Source organism: Brassica oleracea, chromosome C1 (assembly GCF_000695525.1).
Source record: "Brassica oleracea var. oleracea cultivar TO1000 chromosome C1, BOL, whole genome shotgun sequence".
Taxonomy (NCBI): domain Eukaryota; kingdom Viridiplantae; phylum Streptophyta; class Magnoliopsida; order Brassicales; family Brassicaceae; genus Brassica; species Brassica oleracea.
Window position 1 is genome coordinate 39900769 of NC_027748.1, and position 18026 is coordinate 39918794.

General features: G+C 37.9%; 6 protein-coding genes across 10 annotated transcripts; 4 read left to right on the plus strand and 2 right to left on the minus strand.

Annotated features, from left to right (window-relative positions):
- The first annotated feature begins 1221 nt into the window (after positions 1 to 1221).
- On the plus strand, positions 1222 to 2473 carry LOC106295999 (cilia- and flagella-associated protein 20-like). Its single transcript, XM_013732039.1, has 5 exons — positions 1222 to 1309; positions 1403 to 1434; positions 1507 to 1748; positions 1850 to 2086; positions 2185 to 2473. Exons 1-5 carry the CDS (start codon positions 1257 to 1259, stop codon positions 2191 to 2193), a joined length of 573 nt encoding a protein of 190 aa, XP_013587493.1. The 5' UTR covers positions 1222 to 1256; the 3' UTR covers positions 2194 to 2473.
- Positions 2474 to 5158: 2685 nt separating this feature from the next.
- LOC106292467 (cilia- and flagella-associated protein 20-like) lies at positions 5159 to 5736 on the plus strand. 2 transcript variants are annotated; one of them, XR_001260188.1, is made up of 2 exons: positions 5159 to 5401; positions 5487 to 5736. XR_001260188.1 is itself a non-coding variant. In XM_013728065.1 (2 exons), the coding sequence occupies exons 1-2, from the start codon at positions 5198 to 5200 to the stop codon at positions 5548 to 5550; spliced, it is 228 nt and encodes a 75-aa protein (XP_013583519.1). In that variant the 5' UTR covers positions 5159 to 5197; the 3' UTR covers positions 5551 to 5736. The 2 variants fall into 2 exon arrangements, 1 of the variants encoding a protein (XP_013583519.1); XM_013728065.1 differs by having other exon boundaries at positions 5527 to 5736.
- A 29-nt stretch (positions 5737 to 5765) lies between these two features.
- On the minus strand, positions 5766 to 7113 carry LOC106292460 (bifunctional protein FolD 2-like). The gene is made up of 3 exons (XM_013728054.1): positions 6943 to 7113; positions 6225 to 6385; positions 5766 to 6101 (listed from the first exon to the last, which is right to left on the minus strand). The coding sequence occupies exons 2-3, from the start codon at positions 6253 to 6255 to the stop codon at positions 5854 to 5856; spliced, it is 279 nt and encodes a 92-aa protein (XP_013583508.1). The 5' UTR covers positions 6256 to 6385; positions 6943 to 7113; the 3' UTR covers positions 5766 to 5853.
- A 306-nt stretch (positions 7114 to 7419) lies between these two features.
- Positions 7420 to 12708, plus strand: LOC106318191 (retinoblastoma-related protein 1-like). Of its 2 annotated transcripts, none has more exons than XM_013756071.1 (18): positions 7420 to 7616; positions 7893 to 7992; positions 8085 to 8189; positions 8265 to 8410; positions 8476 to 8572; positions 8668 to 8714; positions 8951 to 9143; positions 9224 to 9290; positions 9361 to 9540; positions 9621 to 10661; positions 10739 to 10901; positions 11020 to 11092; positions 11221 to 11397; positions 11486 to 11605; positions 11704 to 11836; positions 11900 to 12012; positions 12090 to 12205; positions 12288 to 12708. In XM_013756071.1, the coding sequence occupies exons 2-18, from the start codon at positions 7909 to 7911 to the stop codon at positions 12484 to 12486; spliced, it is 3054 nt and encodes a 1017-aa protein (XP_013611525.1). In that variant the 5' UTR covers positions 7420 to 7616; positions 7893 to 7908; the 3' UTR covers positions 12487 to 12708. The 2 variants fall into 2 exon arrangements, with proteins under 2 accessions (XP_013611525.1, XP_013611533.1); XM_013756079.1 differs by having other exon boundaries at positions 12291 to 12708.
- A 385-nt stretch (positions 12709 to 13093) lies between these two features.
- On the plus strand, positions 13094 to 14444 carry LOC106318227 (NADH dehydrogenase [ubiquinone] 1 alpha subcomplex subunit 6-like). Its single transcript, XM_013756118.1, has 2 exons — positions 13094 to 13390; positions 14048 to 14444. The coding sequence occupies exons 1-2, from the start codon at positions 13172 to 13174 to the stop codon at positions 14228 to 14230; spliced, it is 402 nt and encodes a 133-aa protein (XP_013611572.1). The 5' UTR covers positions 13094 to 13171; the 3' UTR covers positions 14231 to 14444.
- On the minus strand, positions 14403 to 17374 carry LOC106318208 (transcription factor TGA6-like). Of its 3 annotated transcripts, none has more exons than XM_013756099.1 (8): positions 17248 to 17374; positions 16687 to 16840; positions 16523 to 16594; positions 16368 to 16427; positions 16189 to 16266; positions 15814 to 15865; positions 15262 to 15533; positions 14403 to 15169 (listed from the first exon to the last, which is right to left on the minus strand). In XM_013756099.1, the coding sequence occupies exons 2-8, from the start codon at positions 16759 to 16761 to the stop codon at positions 14777 to 14779; spliced, it is 1002 nt and encodes a 333-aa protein (XP_013611553.1). In that variant the 5' UTR covers positions 16762 to 16840; positions 17248 to 17374; the 3' UTR covers positions 14403 to 14776. The 3 variants fall into 3 exon arrangements, with proteins under 3 accessions (XP_013611553.1, XP_013611544.1, XP_013611560.1); XM_013756090.1 differs by having other exon boundaries at positions 16684 to 16840; XM_013756106.1 differs by lacking the exon at positions 17248 to 17374 and having other exon boundaries at positions 16676 to 16764.
- Between the last annotated feature and the right edge of the window lie 652 nt (positions 17375 to 18026).

An 18026-nucleotide genomic window follows, 5' to 3' on the forward strand; every position in this document is an offset into this window, starting at 1 on the left:
GAGTTTAAAGAGTTGAAATCATGCTTGGTCGGTTCAAATCAAGTGGGAATCAATCCGGATATAATCATACAAAACCAAAAAAATCGATTTGGGATTCTTTCCTCGGCACGGGATCGATCGATCTATTCTTACAGATCGGTCGATCTGTGTAAATCGACCTTCGCCGATCGAGTGAAATGGATCAGGTCGATCAGTATATATTTCGCGTTTTTTTTGTTCTGAATAATGATCGGGATCGATCGATCCACTATAACTTGTAAAGTGGGATCGATCGATCCCCCTTGTCGAACTCAATATATATCTTTTTAAAAAAATTACAATTTTGAGGGCATTACTGCCATTTTGGAAAAAAATAGTCTAATAGGACATAAAGTAGTATAAATTAGTCTAGAGAGACATAGTTACCATTTTTTTGCTCTAAAAAAAACAGATTTCCCAAAAAAAATTAACTAATGGAAACTTGAATCTATGTTTATTGAAATAATTACATGGTCAAATAGTTTTCATAAAATCGAGTTTTTCCGCCCAAACTGTAAAAACGAGTATTTCCCCAAAAACCACAAAACCGATCTTTTCTGCCAAAACCGCAAACCGAGTTTTTCCGCCAAAACCGCAAAATTTGACTTTCGATTTTAGCAATTTTTGTGGAAAAACTAGATTTTTGAATTTTTGGCAAAAAAAACTCTATTTTTTAGTTTTGGCGAAAAAACTTAATTTTTTTTATTTTTGAGGGAAAACTCAATTTTCTTGATTTGTACAATAAACTCAAATTTGTGATTTTTTGCAAAAAAATCAATTTTAGGTTTTTCAATTTTAGGTTTTTGAGGAAAAAACTTGATTTTGATGATCAACGAATGGAGAAGATAATCATATCACATATTCGTTTTGCTAATTTGATGCTTAGAACTTAAAAGACAAAAATGAATAAAATAATTTTTTTTATTTAAATAGGATAATCCTGGTACCAGCTCCAACATTTAATTAAAATAAGAATAAAATAGGGATGACTTAAAATAGTACTGAGCTTATATTTAACAAAAAGAGGTAAGTCCTAGCCCAGGATTTAACATCCCTACCGGAAAAAATGGCATCTGATATCTTAATGGGCTGAAGCCTTAGTATTCTCTCAACTCAAAGGGTAACACATGTGTTAATGGGCCGAGACCCAAGACTTTAAAACGATTAATTCATCAGCACCGTCTCTAATTCTGTTTCAACGAGCTTCTTCTTTCTGGGAATCGGAGAAGCAGGAAGAGATGTTCAAGAACACGTTTCAGTCTGGGTTCCTCTCTATTCTGTACAGTCTAGGGTGCGTTTCAGTGTGATTCATTAAAATCTTTCGATATTCTCTAAACCACCATTTATTCTTTTGATATATATGTTTTGTTTTTTTTTTTCGCAGAAGTAAGCCTCTTCAGATATGGGACAAAGAAGGTGAACGATTAATTAACTAATCATTAATGTTTTGGGTTTTAGCTAATCATTAATGTTTTGTTTGATTCATAGTTGAGGATGGTCATGTGAAGCGTTGCCGTGATGATGACATACAATCCCATGTGCTTGAAGTAGTTGGTTCAAACATCCAGTCTACGTACATTACTTGCCCCGCTGATCTCTCAGCAACTCTTGGTATCAAACTTCCCTTTTTGGTATTGGTAGTGAAGAATATGAAGAAGTATTTCTCATTCGAGATTCAGATTCTTGATGACAAGAATGTGCGTAGGCGTTTCCGAGCTTCTAACTTTCAAGTATGTAACGTCTTTCCCTTGTTTCACTCAGTCTCAGTAGTGTCTATGCTGCTTTTAGAATCATTGGTGAAAATATCTGAAGCCTTTTTTTTTAATTGTAGTCTGTGACTAGAGTGAAGCCATATATATGCACAATGCCATTGAAGATGGATGAGGGGTGGAATCAGATTCAGCTGAACTTACCTGATCTTACTAGGAGAGCTTACGGGACTAATTACGCTGAGACTTTGCGAGTTCAGGCTCATGCTAACTGCCGTCTCAGGCGGATATACTTTGCTGACCGTCTTTACTCAGATGAAGAGCTTCCTCCGGAGTTCAAGCTCTATCTTCCAGTGCAGGTTTGAGTGTCAGTTTAGTTACTACTATCTTCCCTCTTTTATTTCTTCTTGCATTGTTCCTTTTGATACTTATCAATGTTATTTTTGTTTGACTGCAGAAAGCATGAAATGTTGTTCCTAGTGTTTATGCCATTGACATGGTACCACGCAGGAAACATACTTCAAACTATTTCAGATAGACATAGAGCATTTTTACATTATGTGAGAGTTTCAGGTTGACTTGCATCATCCTGGTCTGTGGCATTTACCATACTGTGGAGTAGCTAGTATCTTAACTTTTGCTTAGTTTTTATGTAATGGGATCATATATGCTTAAGATTGTCATATGTATGTGGAATTTCAATGATGTGTAAATTTTAATTTATTTTAATGAGGAGGAACAATGTTACCAGACCGAGTACACAATTACAGAATGGAATATACTCCAGTTCATTTTATTGCATACAGTAGGATACTTTATGCTGGCCAGTGACCCGCTTAACGCCATCATTCCCTGGAACACCCTCCAAAATCGAACTTCTTCAGTAAAACCGGAAGAACGGAGAGAGACGAAACATAAGCCTATGCAAACTCCAGATGTGAAAGATACTTATTTAATGATTAATATGATGAAAGAAAAAAAGAAAGAGGATGTACAAGAATATATCATCCATCAGTTTCATTCCTTTGAGATCGTCAAGTGAAGAAGCACTGTAGAAAGCCTTTGATCTCTTAGACTTGGAAGGTTGCCACGAATAAGTCAGTTTGGAGGAGCGGCATGATCAAAGCCGATGATCGTAAGCTATGTCCTCCATCACGATGTCGAATGAAACTATCCATGGAATCGTGCGTCGTGTGAAACGTAGATCATCGCCGTTCTTATGCTTCTTCTTCTTCTTCACTCGTTCTCATACCCCACTGGCCACTACAACCATCGTAACCGAAACATTTATCTGTAGTTTCAGGCGAGTTCATGTTCCACCCCACATGCCATTAGATGTTTATGTTTATATGAGTTTGTACTGGTTGTAGTTGTATGGATGCTTCTGAATTGTTGAAACATGATGCTCTTTTTCATATAATGAGAGCTGCCTCTTTTTTTCCTTCCATATATGGTTTTCTCACTTTTAAATTTTTTTTATTAGGTTATCTAAGGAAATATACGATTTTGTTTAACAATATTCATGTGCAGTTATGTTTAACCGCATTAGAGTTAAAGAGAATAAATTGGCTCATGAAAATTTGATTTGATTTAGTATAACAACCTTTTATTTTATAATACATCATATGATATATAAGGTTCAATCAAGATAACTCAATCGCGCTATGGTGAGATGACAAAGGAGTTTCAACTTCAGAAGAACATCTATCCCACACCTGATTAGTTCTGAAAGAAACTTGAGAAGCAAAGCGTTTGAATTGATACAATCGAAAAATAAACTTTTGAATTTCCATGTAGCATTCTTTTCCAGTTTTTACTACCTCTAGACAACACTCTTTGGAAGCAGGTTTATTCGTAAGAATCTCTTTAAGAACATCGTCAATACATTCATCACCACTAGGCCCCATTTTGCCCCCACAAGAATTGAGATACAATAAGTATTTTGGTGGCAGTTTGTCGAGCATGTACATATTGTAATCTTGCGAAGCCGGTGATATCTCCGTCAATGCTTCCATCTCGCGACCGGGATTAACTAGTGGTTCATCGTCAACATCTTTTTGGTTCAAACTTGGATACGCATGTGATACTAAAATGGTGATTGTAAAAAATACCATAAAAATTGTCTTAGTGTCCATTTTGTATGATTACGTTTTAACTTCTTATTTGGATTGTTTTTATTTCTTCTATTCCCATTATTTATCAGTGTGTACATATAGTAATCGATTGGTTTAACTGATATTACTGGTGTTTGTATTAATAAAGTAACGGTTTCTAGTAGTTTTGCAACAACATAGTTCTTTATTACTTCAGTTACCTCTAAATGTAACATTTTTAAATTGACATATGTTTCATGCATTGTTTGTTAAATAAATATTAATAATGTTTCATGTGTATTGCACCCAAATTAAAAACATTAGTAGTTTTTTTGTTTTATCCTTGTTATTTATATTATTTTGTTTAAAATTATTATTTAATAAACTAAAAATTAGAGTAAAAACTGAAAGTTTATTTAATATGTATCAAAAATTTAAAATCTATCTCTTTAATATTATTTGAGAAGTCATTTTCTTATGTGTCGCGCTCATGTTAACTCTTACAGTGGTTTATTACACTTACGCCCTTAATAAATTAAAAATATTATTAGTGATTTTCATTTTTTATTATTATTAGTGATTTCCATTAATATCAATTATCTTTTTTTTAAACACTAATAACAATTATCTATGTTTCATTTTTCTTAATAAAACTGTAATTAACTTTTTAATGTAATTTTCCTTTTTTTTAAACACATAAATAATAAAAAGAAACTTTTTATAAAATATAAACATAGAAATTTATACAAAAACGAATTTAGTTTTTTTATTCTTTATGTTTCCTACAACAAAAATAAAAAATTCAATAACTTTTAAAAATTTATACTTATAAATATATATAAAAATAACTTCACAAAAACTTAAAAATATAATAATTCAGATATATTTTTCTAAAAGATAATAATATTTTTATTATAAATATCGTTTGATCTAATAATTAATATAAAAAATAATTTGGAACAACATAAATGATTATTTAATATCTTATTTTTTTCAAAAATTAGTATATCTTATGATTATTTTAAAACCAAATAAATATGTTATAACGTGAGGCTACAACAATATAAATAGTATTTCTAAAATCCAAGCTGAATTATATACCGGGTCTACTGGTTCGACCGTGGATTTAGGTCGGGTTTCAAAACACTGGTTTTGACATTCAATAGGTTGGTTAGAAAGTTTTATAAACCACGTTAGTTTACTTTTATAATACTAGTAAATTCTAGATTTCTAGCATTTTAATAAAATAATTAAATTCCACCTGTACGATACAGTTGTTGTTATTACTTATTAGTATTGATGTCTTGTGTTGTGTTGAACTATTATCTTCTTTTTTTGTGGTAGTCTGTGACTAGAGTGAAGCCATATATATGCACAATGCCATTGAAGATGGATGAGGGGTGGAATCAGATCGAGCTGAACTTACCTGATCTTACTAGGAGAGCTTATGGGACTAATTACGCTGAGACTTTGCGAGTTCAGGTTCATGCTAACTGCAGTCCTAGAAGGATATGCTTTGCTGACCGTCTTTACTCAGACGAAGAGCTCCCTTCGGAGTTCAAGCTCTATCTCCCTGTGCAGGTTTGAATCTCAGAGTTTACTTACTACTATTGTTTTCTTGCATGATTCGTCATACTTTACCTATAATCTTTTTGTTCAACTGCAGAAAGCATGAAAAGTTATTCCGAGTGTTTATTTCTTGTCAGATAGACCTAGAGCATCTACATTAGGTGAGAGTTTCAGGATGGCTTGTAGCATCCATGGTATGTGGAATTTGCCATACCTTGAGCAGCTTGTGACTTGATTACTTAAGTTTTGTTAAGTCTTTATGAAAAAGGATCACGTATGCTTTAAGATTTTCAATGTATCGTACATTATCTACAAATGTTTTTGATTAAAATGATGTGAATACCTCATGCTGTGGTTGTGTACAACTTTGCGGGAATTAAACATTCAAAAGGAGTGCTAATTTCAATTTATTTATAGAATCGATAAACTCGAGTTCCTTTTGTAACATACAGTAGGATATGTTACTACTGGCCAGTGACCCGCTTGGCACCGTCTAAGGTGATCCTGAGCAGCATTGCCACTGACATTGGGCCTACACCACCAGGGACTGGAGTTATGAAACCTGCAACTTTAGAAGCTTGAGCAAAATCCACATCTCCAACCAACCGGTATCCTGATTTCCGGCTCGTGTCGCTTACTGCGTTAGCTCCAACATTGATGACTGCAGCCCCTTGATGTTTATGCCGCTCCTCACTAAGAGTTCCAAACATCCCTACACACAACAAATCACCTCACTTAATCATGCAGAAGAAACTTTTCATGGTACTTTCCATTGATAACCAGACGTTGTAACTGAGACATTCAAAATCAACCATTATTTACAACAAAAGCTAACCATGGACATCAGGGTCTGAAGTGAGTTTCATGAACCTTGCTTATAAGATCAGCTTCACGACACAAACATCTACTGGTAGGTCCACATCAGATGACTTTCCTCTTCATATTCACATAGGCCTGTGAATCTTTCCGTACCCACAACTATAACTACCTCTAGTCCTGGGACCTCCAAGATAAAATCAGACTCGAACATCAAAGCATAAGAACAAAACAAATTCAACCGTCTGTTACATTCTCTCTTCCTTTCTACTTTGCTTACAGTAATAAACTTATCACACCATCAGTTCGATACTCAAGACAGATAGTATGCTACTTGATGTAATGCAGGCTGGCCATGATCCAGCAAACAAAGATAATACCAGAGAACAGATTCAACACAAACGTAACGTTTTTGATGAACTTAAAACTGAAATGGAGCTTTACATTTGAGCTTTTTAGCTATTTTCAACAGAAGAATGTGATCATATATGTGCTTAAAGCTACGCATATAGAACCTAATCATCTTTGTATCAAAAAATATAAAAAAAAATAGAACCTAATCATCTTATGACAATTACAAGAGAACGGAACCTAATCATCTTATGACAATCACAAGAAAACGGAGAATTACACAGAGGCACATATCAATATCAAGACACTGAGCTTTTAAGAACACAAGATGGTTTCTTTGTGTCCGAAACAGAAACTGACTGTAACTGTAACAATGCGAGTCTTACCTCGCAGTGTTTCTCGTATTAGACTGCGAACTTCCTCGGCGATCTCTGACCGGATGGTATGAGCCGTCGATTATCCCCGCCGCGTGATCAGATGGTGACTTCATAAGCTTGTCGGAAAAATATCTGATTATCTGTCTGCTAATGTCTCCGCTATCCACACTCACGAATAGGACATTTAAACCCCTGCAACCAAACATTATCCCAAACGGTGTCGCATAATGTGGGCCCCGTCGTAACTTACACGAGGCTTTGTCGCGGTCACGAAAACCCAGACGCCGTTTATGGCAAACTCCGTTAGTTTTAACACCGCCGTAACTCCCTCTCAACGTTTCACGCAACAGTAAGAACGTTTTGGCGGTAAATTGGGGTCATTAAGGGGTAGGTGTCGAGACATGAATGGTCGATAGTGATCGTATATAATTTGTATACGCAAGTGTATGTATACTCGATGCTGTTTTTCCCGCGCTAGATAGATTCCTTTTTTAGGGTTTGCCGCTTAACCAGACTCCCCCAAATCTAGAGAGAGAGTGAGGTGAAGATAGAGTGAGAGATACGAAGATCTTCGTTCTCACTGTTTCTTCGTTTAATTCGTCGATTTTTTTAAGAGAAGTTCTTAAAAGTTTGGATCTTTCTGTTCAGCTCGAACCGGCGACGTTTCGATTTTGGGAGCAAATGTAAGATCTTTACCATTTTGCATATCTATGGATTTTTGAATTTTATTTTTAGGGGGGTTTTGTGTTTAATTTGATGTTTCGCTATTCAATTGCAACTTGTAGAAATTTCTCCTGAAAAAAAAAAAAATCAATTTTTATCGATAGGGTTTGGGTAATTTTTGCTTGAATTCAAGAATATGAGTTTAAGACAGGAAGTGTTGTGGTGGAATCGTTTTGTCCGTGTCTTCGTTCCCCTATTGCCCTGAAAAAGTACTTTTTTTTTTTTCATGTGTTCAGCTGCGTTGTGGAGACGATGGAAGAAGTTCAGCCACCAGTGACTCCACCCATTGACCCTAATGGGAAAAGAAGTGAAGCTACTCTCTTGGACTTATGCGAGGTTTCACTCTTCATCTTTACCAATCTCATTGCATGTATCATGGATTGATGTCGCTGAGGTCTGATCCCTAGACTTTACTTTTTTAATTGCAGAAAGTTCTTTCCCTTGAAGGGAGCGTTTGCGATGAAGCTTTGAAGTTGTTTTCAGAAACCAAACGGATCTTGTCAGCAAACATGGCTAACATTGGAAGTGGAACGGTGAATTTTTTTTTCCCTTCTATTAGTTAAGAGTATGGTTCACTAAGACTGATTCTTTGTGATTCTGATTATTAGCGGGAGGAAGTGGAGAGGTTCTGGTTTGCGTTCATTCTCTATTCAGTGAAGATGCTTCTTACCGTGAGAAAACAAGTGGACGGACAGTCAGTGTCTGGTGATAATGGGTTTAATCTGTGTCAGATCCTGAGGGCTCTGAAGCTAAAGTAATTAATCTTTCCTCCTAATACATTTTTTCATAGATAACAAACATTATTTGTTTCTGTTTCAGTATTGTGGATTTTTTCAAAGAATTACCTCAGTTTGTGGTCAAAGCTGGTCCTGTGCTTTGTGAACTTTATGGTGCTGACTGGGAGAACAGACTTCAGGTTTTGCCTAAGCTCTTTTAGTATAGTTTTGTCTTAGTCCATCACTGCTTCTTCACTTAACATATGTTACCTGTTGTTAATATTTACTTTACTAGGCAAAGGAGTTGCAGGCGAACTTTGTACATCTTAGCCTTCTAAGCAAGTGAGTTTAGCTTCCCTCCTGTGTTGCACTCTTAAGTCATTTTTCTTGTTCCGTGGCATGATAGTGGGTGTCATAGATACTGTTTTATTACCTGAAACTGAGAAGCAAACTTTCTCACTATGCAATTATCATAAGAAGAGAATGGTTTAATTTAAGACTTCTGGTCTTCGTGTGAATAAGCTCTAGTGATTTGTCTTGTATGTATAATGTTTTTTTGGTACCTATCTTGCCAACAGATACTACAAGCGTGGGTACCGGGAGTTCTTCTTGACATACGATGCAAACGCCGAAATGACATCAGCAAACTCTGCTAGTTACTTGCCGGATAGTTACCGTTTTGGATGGTTACTCTTTCTAGCACTCCGAAACCATGCTTTTAGTCGATTTAAAGACCTTGTGACATGCACTAATGGCCTAGTTTCTGTATTGGTTAGTGACTAGCTTTGTACCACTCCCTAGTCTGTTTTACTTGATAAGTTTAGACTAATTTTTCTTCTTGGTATCATCAGGCTATTTTGATCATACACGTTCCTTGTCGGTTTAGAAACTTCAGCATCCAAGACTCCTCACGCTTTGGTAAGTGTTTATTTTCTTCTGCCTCATTGAATATTTATTCGCTAATTCTCATTTCTGTGATGAGTTTCAGTTAAGAAAGGTGACAAAGATGTAGACTTGGTTGCATCACTTTGCAAGATATATGACGCCTCAGAAGATGAGTTGAGGAAAATAATGGACAAGGCAAATAATCTGATAGAAACAATACTGAAGAAGAAGCCATCTCCAGCATCTGCATGCAAAACTGACACGCTAGATAATATTAACCCAGGTTGGTCTAAAAGAACATTCTTCCTCTCACAAAGTCATATAAGCCGATTAAACCGTTACCTGATTGTTCTTCATTTTCAGATGGATTGACTTACTTTGAGGATTTACTGGACGAAACATCCATCTCAACTAGCTTGACCACACTAGAAAAAGACTACGATGAAACAGTCTGTAATAAAGGCGAGCTTGATGAGAGGGTGTTCATCAACGAAGAGGATAGCTTACTTGGATCCGGAAGCTTATCTGCAGGAGCTGTAAACATCACCGGCGCTAAGAGGAAAATTGATTCTTTGAGCTCACCCGCGAGGACATTTATAAGTCCGCTCTCTCCTCATAAGTCACCCGCCGCAGCTAAGACAACTGTTACAGCAACACCAGTGAGCACAGCGATGACAACTGCCAAATGGCTCAGAACCGTTATATGTCCGCTTCCGCCAAAGCCTTCTCCTGGTTTGGAGCTTTTCTTGAAATCTTGCGATAGGGATATAACAAACGATGTCACAAGAAGAGCGCATGTGATACTGGAAGCTATTTTTCCGAACAGCTCTCTTGGGGACCAATGCGCAGGCGGGAGCTTGCAGCCTGTTAACCTCATGGATGACATATGGGCGCAGCAGCGAAGATTAGAAGCTGTGAAGCTATACTACAGAGTCCTCGAGGCGATGTGTAAAGCCGAAGCTCAGATTCTGCACGTGAACAACTTGAACTCTTTGCTGACGAACGAGAGGTTCCACAGATGCATGCTGGCTTGCTCGGCCGAGCTGGTTCTGGCGACTCACAAAAGCATCACGATGCTGTTCCCGGCTGTTCTGGAGAGGACTGGGATCACGGCCTTTGATCTCAGCAAGGTGATTGAGAGTTTCATCAGGCACGAGGATTCTCTGCCTAGAGAGCTGAGACGGCATCTCAACTCGCTGGAGGAGCGGCTTCTGGAGAGCATGGTGTGGGAGAGAGGCTCCTCGATGTACAACTCTCTGATCGTCGCCAAGGCACCGCTTGCGTTGGAGATTAACCGGCTCGGATTGCTAGCTGAACCGATGCCGTCTCTTGATGCGATTGCAGCTCTTATTAACTTCTCTGAAGGTTCATCAAATCATGTCCAAAAGCCTGAAGCATGTCCAGGTAATGTAATTTAGTATTTAAATCAAAGCCATTGAAACGTCTTTCTTACCGAAAAGTTCAAATTTACTGCCATACAGGACAAAATGGAGATATTAAATCGCCCAAAAGACTGTGTACTGACTACCGCAGCATTCTAGTTGAACGCAGCTCCTTTGCATCACCAGTAAAGGATCGTCTGTTGGCCTTAGGCAACGTTAAATCCAAGACGCTGCCACCTCCGTTGCAGTCTGCATTTGCTACGTACGTCCTGTGTAATTGTGTGTATAAATGGCGAATTAGTCAGCCAAGTTAGTTTGATTTTCCTGAATTTTATGTCTCTGTATTTGCTAAGTTTACCTTTTCGGATAATTGTGTACAGTCCCACACGGCCTAACCCAGGAGGCGGAGGAGAAACTTGTGCAGAAACTGGTATCAATATATTCTTCACTAAGGTAGGTCAATGCAATCATTGGTGCTATACATCCGTTACAACATATAACAAATAGTTTGGTTGGATGTAACTGAAACATAGCACATTAAACGTGATACTGATTATATGTCTTACCTGTCATACCCACAGATTAATAAATTAGCTGCGGTTAGAATCAACGGGATGGTGGAAAGGCTACAACTTTCGCAGCAAATAAGAGAGAGTGTATACCGTCTCTTCCAACGTGTGCTTGCTCAGAGGACTTCTCTTTTGTTTAATCGCCATATTGACCAGATCATTCTCTGTTGCTTTTACGGAGTGGCCAAGGTGAGTTCAACGTCTTAAACTTAAAGTTGTCTTGTTTATATGTTCTTGTATTCGGCTAACATTTTTTTGATGAATCTTCTTCCTCTAGATATCCCAAATGAGCCTGACGTTCAGGGAAATCATATACAACTATAGGAAGCAACCACAGTGCAAACCACTGGTTTTCCGCAGCGTTTTTGTGGATTCGTCACAGGGTCGCCGTCAAGGGGTATTATACATAACACTCTTAAGCTTTAAGTAGTTGAACAAGTCTTGTGACTCGATGAAGAAAGACTAAAAACTTCTGATAACGACTTTGTGCAACAGAGAGTAGGACCTGATCATGTTGACATCATCACATTCTACAACGATGTATTTATCCCCGCTGTAAAACCGTTGCTGGTGGAGATAGTTCCTGTGAAAAAGGACCATGCCATGGAGGCCAATACTAATCCTGAAGGTAGTTATAGCTACACGTGAGCTTTTGGCCATGAATGCAGTACCTAAGTTAATTGATTTGCAGGTCATTGTCCTGGATCGCCAAAGGTGTCGGTGTTTCCAAGTGTTCCAGACATGTCCCCTAAGAAAGTATCAGCTGTGCATAATGTTTATGTTTCTCCCCTTAGAGGGTCAAAGGTAAAGAGATTGATCCTAGTACTTTAAACTCTTCTATCAAGATATTAGTTTTTGCTAAACCTTCCATGTGTTTGTAGATGGATGCTCTTATCTCACACAGCACAAAGAGTTACTACGCTTGTGTTGGAGAGAGCACACATGCTTACCAGAGCCCTTCAAAAGACTTATCTGCCATCAACAACCGCTTGAACAAGTAAGCTTTTTTTTTAAACATCTCTCTCATCAGCTTCTTCTTCCCATATATGCATAAGACCAACAACCCATCTCATTTTTAGCAGCAACAACAGCAGCAACCGCAAGCGGACGCTTAAGTTTGACGTAGAAGCAGGACTGGTTAGCGATTCCATGGTAGGAAACAGTCTATCCCTTCAGAACCAAAACCAAAACGAGACCGATGCTTCAAATCAAAACCAAAATGGAAGTGATGCGTCGTCTTCAGGTGGTGCCCCCTTTAAAACCGAGCCACAAGATTGATAAGAGTATCAAACAAACGCCAGCTTCTCTTCAGCTATGTACATTATTTTCATATAGAGTTTGTTTTCTACGTTTAGCTTTCTGGTGATCACCTCAGGGCCTCAGGCTATGAGCGGATGGATCTTTTTTTTATTGTTTTTTTCTCACATTAATAAATATGTTATCAACAGTGCATATTATTACTGCTTAACACTTTAATGGATTACTCCTTTTTCTTGAAAATATAATAATTCTATAATGAAGTATCGAAAAACAAAAGGATTAATTTATGTATGAAGTAAACACAGTTTTTACTTATATTGTAGAGTGAAAATATGGGAACATTTTTATTTCTGGATGAAATATAGTAGAAAGAAAAGCCTTTTCCAAAAAAAAAGAAAGAAAAATATAGTAGAAAGAAATGCTTTTATAGTGAAACGTCGTCGTTAACCATTTAGTACTGTTTCGAAATTAAACCGAAAACCAAATGGCTCAATCAGATCAGACTTTAACCAGAGATTAAACCGCAAATTGAAATCATTACGACTGGTTCAATGGGTGAAACGACGTCGTTACGTCGTCTACCATTTCAGATGTTTGTTTTCTCAAATCGATTGAATTCGTTACTCTGTTTCTCCTCTCCTCTCATTAGTTCTTGGCTCAAGATTTATCGATTTAGCGAGTAAGCGGCGTGTAGAGATCAGAGATGGCGGCACCATTCACGTTGAGGAAGATCGGAGTTCCGCCGAACTCAGCGAACCTGACGGAAGCTCGCCGCCGCGTGTTCGATTTCTTCAGAGCTGCGTGTAGATCCATCCCCACCATCATGGACATTTACAATCTCCAAGACGTCGTCGCGCGTTCTCAGCTCCGCTTCGCAATCTCTGCTCAGATTCGTAACAACGCTCACGTCACCGACCCTAAGGTACTTTCCCCTAATCTCACTCTGATCAATCCCATACCATTTTTTTTTTTAAAATTGGAATCATTTCTTGTTAATTTGATTATTTATTTGATGTTTAGGAGATTGACTTTGCGTTCTATTGCACTGTTGACTTTGTTTAATTGTCATTTGTGTTTGAAAGTTGAAAGCTTTTCCCTTTAGAGTTTAACTGTCATCTGTGTTTGAAAGTTGAAAGCTTTACCTTCGACGTTTAGGATTTTTGAAAGTAGCTTATGCCATTAGAGACTTAAATCTTCTTGGTAGTGGAATCTTATGGATAATGAAGTGTTGTGTGGATTGGTTGCTGGGTAGAGAGGTTTCTCTGAGCAAAAAGGTGGGAGCTTTACTCGTTACTCCCTGCTAAAAGCTTTGCTACCATTTGTTTGCTTCTGTATGTGAAGTCCATATGCAGCAGAACCTGCTATTACGATATAGTTACTTCGAAGCATAAATGTTTTCTTTCTATTTGGTGCCCTATGTTAAGATTTGCTTGTGTGGCGATTTGTTTGAACTGTGAACCTTCAGTTGAAAGCATCTTCTTTGTGTTTGGGTGTATTGATCTCGTGGCTCTCTTTGTTAGGTGCTTTTAGAATGCTGTCTGTAGTATTCCTGAAGAAAATGTGTTGATTGCTTCTGCAGGTGATTGATCTTCTTCTGTTCAAGGGAATGGAAGAGCTGACTGACATAGTTGATCACGCAAAGCAGCGTCACCACATCATCGGTCAATACGTGGTGGGCGAAGGGCTCGTGCAGAACACCGGAAGCAAGGATCAAGGGAAGTCTGATTTTCTCAAGAATTTCTACACCAGCAACTACTTTTGAACTGTTGATTGTTTTCTAATGCTACCAAGTCTCTCCAGCACTGTATTTTTGATTCCTTAGGAAGTCTTTCTCTTCCTGAAAATAATTAGTAGTACCTTTCGATTTGTTCGAGTCCTTTTTAAGTTTTATCTGTGGCAGTCTCTGCTGTGCAAATATTGCTATGATTTCAAGATACATAACTCTCAGTTTAAATTGAATTTGTCTGTTTGGCTTATGATCATCATACAATCAAAGTTTCTGAAAGTATCCCATCTTCTGTCATGTTGGTTACTACCACCTTACACTGATAAATCTATTGGCTCTCAATATTCAAACACTATGAACAATCACTCTCTCTAGAAACTACACAACCTTATTGACTAAAGATTACAACACAACACAGTCTCAGGAAACCATTTTCAAATCTGCAGTCTTCTTTCCCAAAATATTGCTTCTGGTAAGAATCTGAGAAGAAGGCCTTTTGCTTTGTGATCTCTTGGAAGGAGTATCCTTTACCGAATTGAGTTTGAAAGATTATGTAAAGAGCTGAGCAAAATGCTTGTGTGTTCACTCTCTTGGCCTGGCAAGCCACAAGGAGCTAAGAGCACGTAGTCGAGATGTATAATCATGTATAGCAAGAAGAGCACGAGCTGACTGACGCGTTGTCAACACTCTAATCATCTGTTGCAGAGTCTGCAGCCTCAAGTTATCAGCCTGTCGGATGAATCCTTCCAAGGTACCTAACTGCCCCATCGCCATTGCCATCTGACCCATATAGCTAGCGACATTATCAGATGAACTTGAACCAAGAGTTCCACTAGATAAAGTATCAGCTAACGACTGCTGTAAACTCTCCATCCCTTGAGACAACGCATCCTCAGCCTGCTGAGACGTCTGCTGCAAGCTATTTAAGCCCATCACCTGTCGTTCCGTCATTGGCTCCAGCTGGTTCGCAAGAAGCTGCCGTCAAAAGTTTTGAAACCCATTATTTAAGAGTTTGGTTTTATTTCATCAAAGTAATTCTCTATGGACTTTGTAAAAAGAGCTCAAACCTTGAGAAGTTCGGATGAACGGAACCCGCCAAGCCACAAGAAACATCTCTCGGCAGGTGTTTTCCACATTCCGGAGAATAAGTGGAAGACATCGTTCTTGGCTGCGTTGCTCTTGATCCTGAAAAGCTCCTCGTAGTGAGTCATCACTCCGTCCAAAATGATCAGGAGCTCAGCATCGCCTGCGTGAGCGTTCAGAGCAGATCTCAGCTCGTTCATTTGCCTGTTCTTTTCTTCAAGCCATCGTGAATGTTCGGCGTCAAATGCCAAAGCCCCTGCAAAAAAAGATAAGTGCACCTTTCAGACCTAAGCCTACACCAACTCTAAACTATATGGAGAATCAGTAACTTTAGTTTCCCATTCAGATGTTCACTGACTCTTGAAACCGTTGCATCTAAATAAACCTTAGCATATTGCCATTATATGACTTAAGAAACCACCAATTCATAAAATCAAATCAAGACACTAGAGAATGGAGTATATGCAACTATCTTTCCTATAAATTACAAGCCAAAAGATCAATATTGAAACTAACTGAGGAAGAAAAGAAAATACCATTTCCACCAGTAGAATGGGCTTGGTCTCCTGAGCTTGAGATGAAAACCCCCTAAAAACGTTAAATTATTTCTATCACATATGCATGCAAAAGTTACACATATAGAGTCATGACATAGAATCTCATAAGAAGCAGAAAATATTTATCTTTATTCCTCCAACAGCCGATGATAACAAACCAGATAAAAATTCACATTACTAACAAAACTATCAACGTCCCATAAGTCTGTTTTCCTCCTCTAACTTCAGGCTTCAGCTAAACCAAGACTCTACTAACTGATTAACCGTCTGTGGCATTAGGCCTTGGTCTATTCTATATTCCTCATTAAGATTTACTTATCAGAGCCTAACCAAATAAGAAAGAAAAGTGTAAACCTGTTGCCTTGCTCGTTGCAGCTCCTGTTCAAGTTGAGTCAGCTTCAACCGGCTGTTCTCCAGCTGCTGAACATAAGCCTACGGAGAAAAACAAGTAACATGTTCAAGGTAATGGCAAACAAGTATTTTTTCTAGAGAAGTTGCAAAAGGAAGTAGCAAAAGCAAAGATATATATATACCTTCTTCCTCAGTCTGCTTTTCCTTGCCGCCTCTCGATTTTGAGCAAGCCTACGCAGAGTCTATAGATCAAAAAGGAAACAAAACTACGTTATGCATATGCACAAGCACAATATAAACAGATACTTGTTGATCCGCAGAGATGAATATATATTACCTTCTGATCCAACTTATCCTTTGATCCACTGGAATCAGAAGCAACCGCAAGCATCGTTTGCCCTCTATCAGACTGCATGTAATTAACATCAGGAATTAGCATGACATTAAAAAGAAAATAAAAATAACATAAATGATTTTAGTGCCAGATTACGAGCTAACCCCCAGATCTCTAGGATCTGTGTCGCCATCAGTTGAGACATCAGTCCTTGAACTTGTATCAGCCATCAGTTGAGACATCTTTGTCTTTGAACTACTACTTGAAGCAGTTACTCCCCACTTGTGCAAGCACTACGGTAAGCTTGGGATATGAAGTACACTAACAAGAGATCAAGATATCGGTTCAGTAAAACCGGTTTAACTCACACTGCAGTAGCTTAACTACAGACTTGAGTCTCTTAATTAGGAATCAAACCTTAATTAGGAAATAGATTGGGCGGTTCATGTACTTAAATCTACCACAAAAGCGAGAGCTAAGCAATAGAGAAGCAGTTCATCAATAACTCACCACCAAGAATTCAAAAAAATCTATTCTTTTTAACATAGTTCAGCAGAGGCATGAAATTCAAAACAAAAGCTCTGAAAGTCAACTTCGTCTTAAGTCCCAAGGCAAAGCAAAAGTGAAAAGGGTAAAGCTTTCTAATGACTAAAGCAAAATAAAGAAACGAGGAAACTCAAAAAAAAAACGTGAGCTAAAAGAGTTTTGAGTTTGAGGAAGAAGCTGACCTTTAAAAAGTTGAAATCTTGTGTCGGAGTAAAAAAGGTTGTCTGAAATCGGATTTTGAAGGAAGAGAGAGCAGAGACACGATCTTTAATTTCAATCTCCGAGACGTCGTTTTGTCTACTAACCCACCACCATCGTCAAATGAACATCGATCAAATTTTACGTAAATTTTGCAAAATAAACCCTGTACTATTCTCATTAGCCGCAAAAGAACTCTATGTTTTCAAATTACAAACCCCCCCCCCCCCAACAGCTGATAAAAACAAATTAATTTTGGCTGTAATCGGCGGCTTTTTTGCTCTCACGTGCAAACTGCAAAGCACTTTACACGCGACTTTGTCCCTTCTACGTGCATCATCACGTGCGCAAGGAGAAATGAGTAACTGAAATATAAGATTACCGTAAACCCCCTTACCAACTCGGTTTAACTTTCGGTACGATATGGCAATCGATCGGTCTGTACCCTCTTCCTTGCTTTTGAGCTTGAAACCGGATCATGTTCTCTCTTCATCTTACTCTTTATATTTTGCATGTGTATAGCTCTTTGTTCTTCGTTTTGGAGTTCAGTCATTAAGGTTCATAGGAGTTGGTGAGGCTAGACGAAGATCAACTATTCTACTACTACTTTAGTAACAACAAGTTATTAAGTTATGCCCAACGTTACTAGTGGTTTTAAAAAAATAGTATTGTATAAAAGAATGAACCCCTGACACTGACATACTAAAAGTCTAATGGTCATTGTTTAAAATTAAAACTCATGCACAGATGCTAACCTTTTCCA